Raw genomic sequence first — 3,156 nt, forward strand, 5'->3', positions numbered from 1 at the left:
TGTGGAAGCGGAATTCTCGGAATGTTCCACGACTTGTCACCTGTACCAGGTGCTCTCCAGTGACCCTCGCGGTGTTACTATCGACTCCAATGTAAATACTGACTGCGGTGTAACTCGTGATAGAACTAATGACATGTGAGGTTGTAAATGAGGCGCTCTCTGCTGCTTGTCGACATATTGCAAACACCCGGCACGACGATTGATGAACGGGAACCGCGATAAAGTCCACAGATGACGTCACCATTGCCACAAGTGTAACATACGTACGTACAAACAGGCCCAGGGTGCCCGGGAACCACTTGACGGAATTGTCGCCGATGTTTGCTCCGCATCAGCGCCACGTCGGTGGCTATAAATGAGTGCGAGTCTATCAAAGATGATAGATTCTCTATCTGGAACTGCACATCAGTTCCGTTCCGTCCGTTTGCACACAACGTAAGCGAAAAGCGATGGTTCTTGGTAAGATTTTGTTGCGAATCGGTTACTTTGAGCTTCCCCGTTAACACGTTTTGTATACGCAGTGCTTGGTTTTAGCTTGCTGTCCACACTGTTGGCCAGCAGCACGGCCAGCAGCGGCATCCTTCCAGTGGATTGTTCGAATGCACAGCCGGATGGCACCACGCACCATCTGGCCCATCCAACGAGCGATTGTCGGCGGTACATTGTTTGCGCTGGTACGAGAAAGATTGAGCAAAGCTGTCCAAACGGTTTCCAGTGGAACTCACTCGATGCCACCTGTACGGTGCCACTCAACGATGCCACTCCGTGTTCGCACTCCGTTGGTCCCACTAAGGCGCACGGTGGTGTGGTTAGCAGTAAATGTCCGGCCCAGCTTGACCGTTGCCCGTTGGAAACGAATCCGGCGGAAGAGGTGATCCTGTTGCCGCACCCGGACGATTGCCGTAAGTTCTATGCCTGCGTTTCCACCGTACCAATCGAGCTGCACTGTCCGAAGGGGCTCTACTGGGACCATGGTGCCTGTCGGTGCGATTTCGAGCGACCCAACGGCCAGTGTGTAGCGGATGGAAGCCCCTGGAAGGTTAAGCATCGCATACGCGTGCGGGAAACGGAGGACGATACGACGACGACGACCGAAACGCCGATTCTGCAATCGGGAGCACGTGGACTGAAGGCACTGTCCTCCATCTTGCTGCTGATTGGAACGCTGGCTTTGAATCACTAAAACCTTCCTTCAACCTTGTTTTCCCCCCCTCAAGTCGATAGTGTGCATGTTAATCGTTGAAGGAATTGAAACATTGTTCCTAGTGGATATGGATAACAATGGCAACGACTTCCACCTTCGATTTCCGAGCTACGAGCAAAGTAACACGTCCAACGACATTCCACACAACTTGCAACAATGACGTTGTTCAGCTACTCCGTAATTCTGTATCCAAAAAATATGCCGAACGGTGCTCTATCCTTCTCGGCACGTAAGTCAAGAGCGGCCTTATGTCACTTCACTGTCGCTGGTGAAACCGTTTTCTTCACCTATCCGGAAGCAACTGGCCGAGTCGCGTGCACCGTGCCGCTGGTGGTCGCTTCTACACAGGCAGAAAAAACAATAACCTTTCCGGCCACCGTCCAAGAGTAAACAATGTTTGATGAAAACAACAACGCGGGACTTGGGACAAAACAACAACGCAAATCGGGACCAACAGCTGGTCAGTGATTGTTTGTTTTTTTTTTCGTGTTTTTTAGTGAGAAGCCATGCGTTGAACCTGAACTTATCATGTAACTGTTTGATAACAGAGAAGTTTGAGATGTTTCGCGCTGGATGTTTCTATCAAAATTCTTAAATAAATGCCCAATTGAAGACATTTCATGGATTCATTGTAATGGGCGATGGCGGCGATGGGCTTATCACATCCTAGACGTTAGCTAACCGACCAGCAAACCGAGTGTTTTGGGATGGTTGAAATGTTTTCCATCAAGAAGGCACGTACCGAGAGTACCCCAAGTGACGAGATAACACTTGGTACGCAACGGACCAGCGCTTCGTGTCTGCGAAGTTTATCGGTCCAACAATGCCGCCGGTCCATCCAGGTGGATTAGAGTGAAGTGTGACACACACACACACGCACCGTACGAAAGTATGTAGGGGCCACGATATATAAAACCATAGAACTCTGTGAGGGTGCATATCATTTCGTGGTATTGACTTCCAGCGAGAAGTCACGCAGACGTCCTCAGAAGTTGATTCGCAAGTTCGCCACACTCAGGTAGGTTGTTGGGAGGATGTGAGGTTTAACGAATAAATGCTCGCTTACCAATCACGACGTTGGCTTCTAGTGAGATGCATCGATCGGTGGTCATCGTCGTTATGTTGCTTTCGGCAACGGTTGCACTGTCGATGGCTTCGCCAAGGCGGATCCATACGGGAGGTGAAGGAGATGCACCCGCAAATCCGGCGGCAAAGAACACTGTGGCAGCCGTTACAGCGACAACCGAGGCCGAGGTGGACGCATCTGCAAAACCAGAACAGGAACTGTTAGCTGAACGTGAAACGATCGGTGAAGAGGATGAGGATGAAGAAGATCACAATGAAGAGGAAGCTGTGGCAGTCCCAGCCGTAGCCACTAAGAAGCAGGTTGTAGTCGCCGAAAAGGCATCGGAGAAGGTCAAGCCGACGGTCGCCGATACTAAGGAACCAAAAACCAAAGCAGACGATGAAGTCGCCGAAAAGGATGCAGCGACAGCAGCAGCAGCAGCAGCAGCAGCAGCAGCAGTAGCAGCAGCAGCACAAGAAGAAGAGGTTGAGACAGTGAAACCGTTGTTGTCAGCGACCGGCAAGACAGCCGATTACGTGCAAGAACCGGCGGGCGAACAGTCCGCGTTGCAGGAAATCGTTAACATGCTGGCGTCCTGCTACAAAAAGGCCGCCTCCTTCCTGTCCTCGGCCGTGGATACGGTATCCCATTAGGAGATCTGCGAGACGCACACCTAGACAGATCGAAAACTCCGCAACTCTTTCTCGAGCGCGCCACGGCGTCGGCATCGACGAAACAAACAAAAGAATGCCTCAGTCATTAGCTGTAAGAGTCTGTTTGTGTGATTGTGTGTGTGGTTCTGATGCTGCAATAAAATGGAGCTTTAAACTGTGAGAGAAATTATAACCAACAAGAGCCTTTACCCTTCAATTAAGGTTCTGGTGAA

At 50.8% G+C, this 3,156-nt stretch overlaps 1 protein-coding gene across 1 annotated transcript; it reads left to right on the top strand.

Annotated features, from left to right (window-relative positions):
- Positions 1–330: 330 nt before the first annotated feature.
- On the top strand, positions 331–1,368 carry LOC125954738 (peritrophin-1-like). Its single transcript, XM_049685264.1, has 2 exons — positions 331–459; positions 522–1,368. The coding sequence occupies exons 1-2, from the start codon at positions 450–452 to the stop codon at positions 1,181–1,183; spliced, it is 672 nt and encodes a 223-aa protein (XP_049541221.1). The 5' UTR covers positions 331–449; the 3' UTR covers positions 1,184–1,368.
- Positions 1,369–3,156: the final 1,788 nt, after the last annotated feature.

This window comes from Anopheles darlingi, chromosome 3 (assembly GCF_943734745.1).
Source record: "Anopheles darlingi chromosome 3, idAnoDarlMG_H_01, whole genome shotgun sequence".
In the NCBI taxonomy this organism is placed as follows: Eukaryota; Metazoa; Arthropoda; class Insecta; order Diptera; family Culicidae; genus Anopheles; species Anopheles darlingi.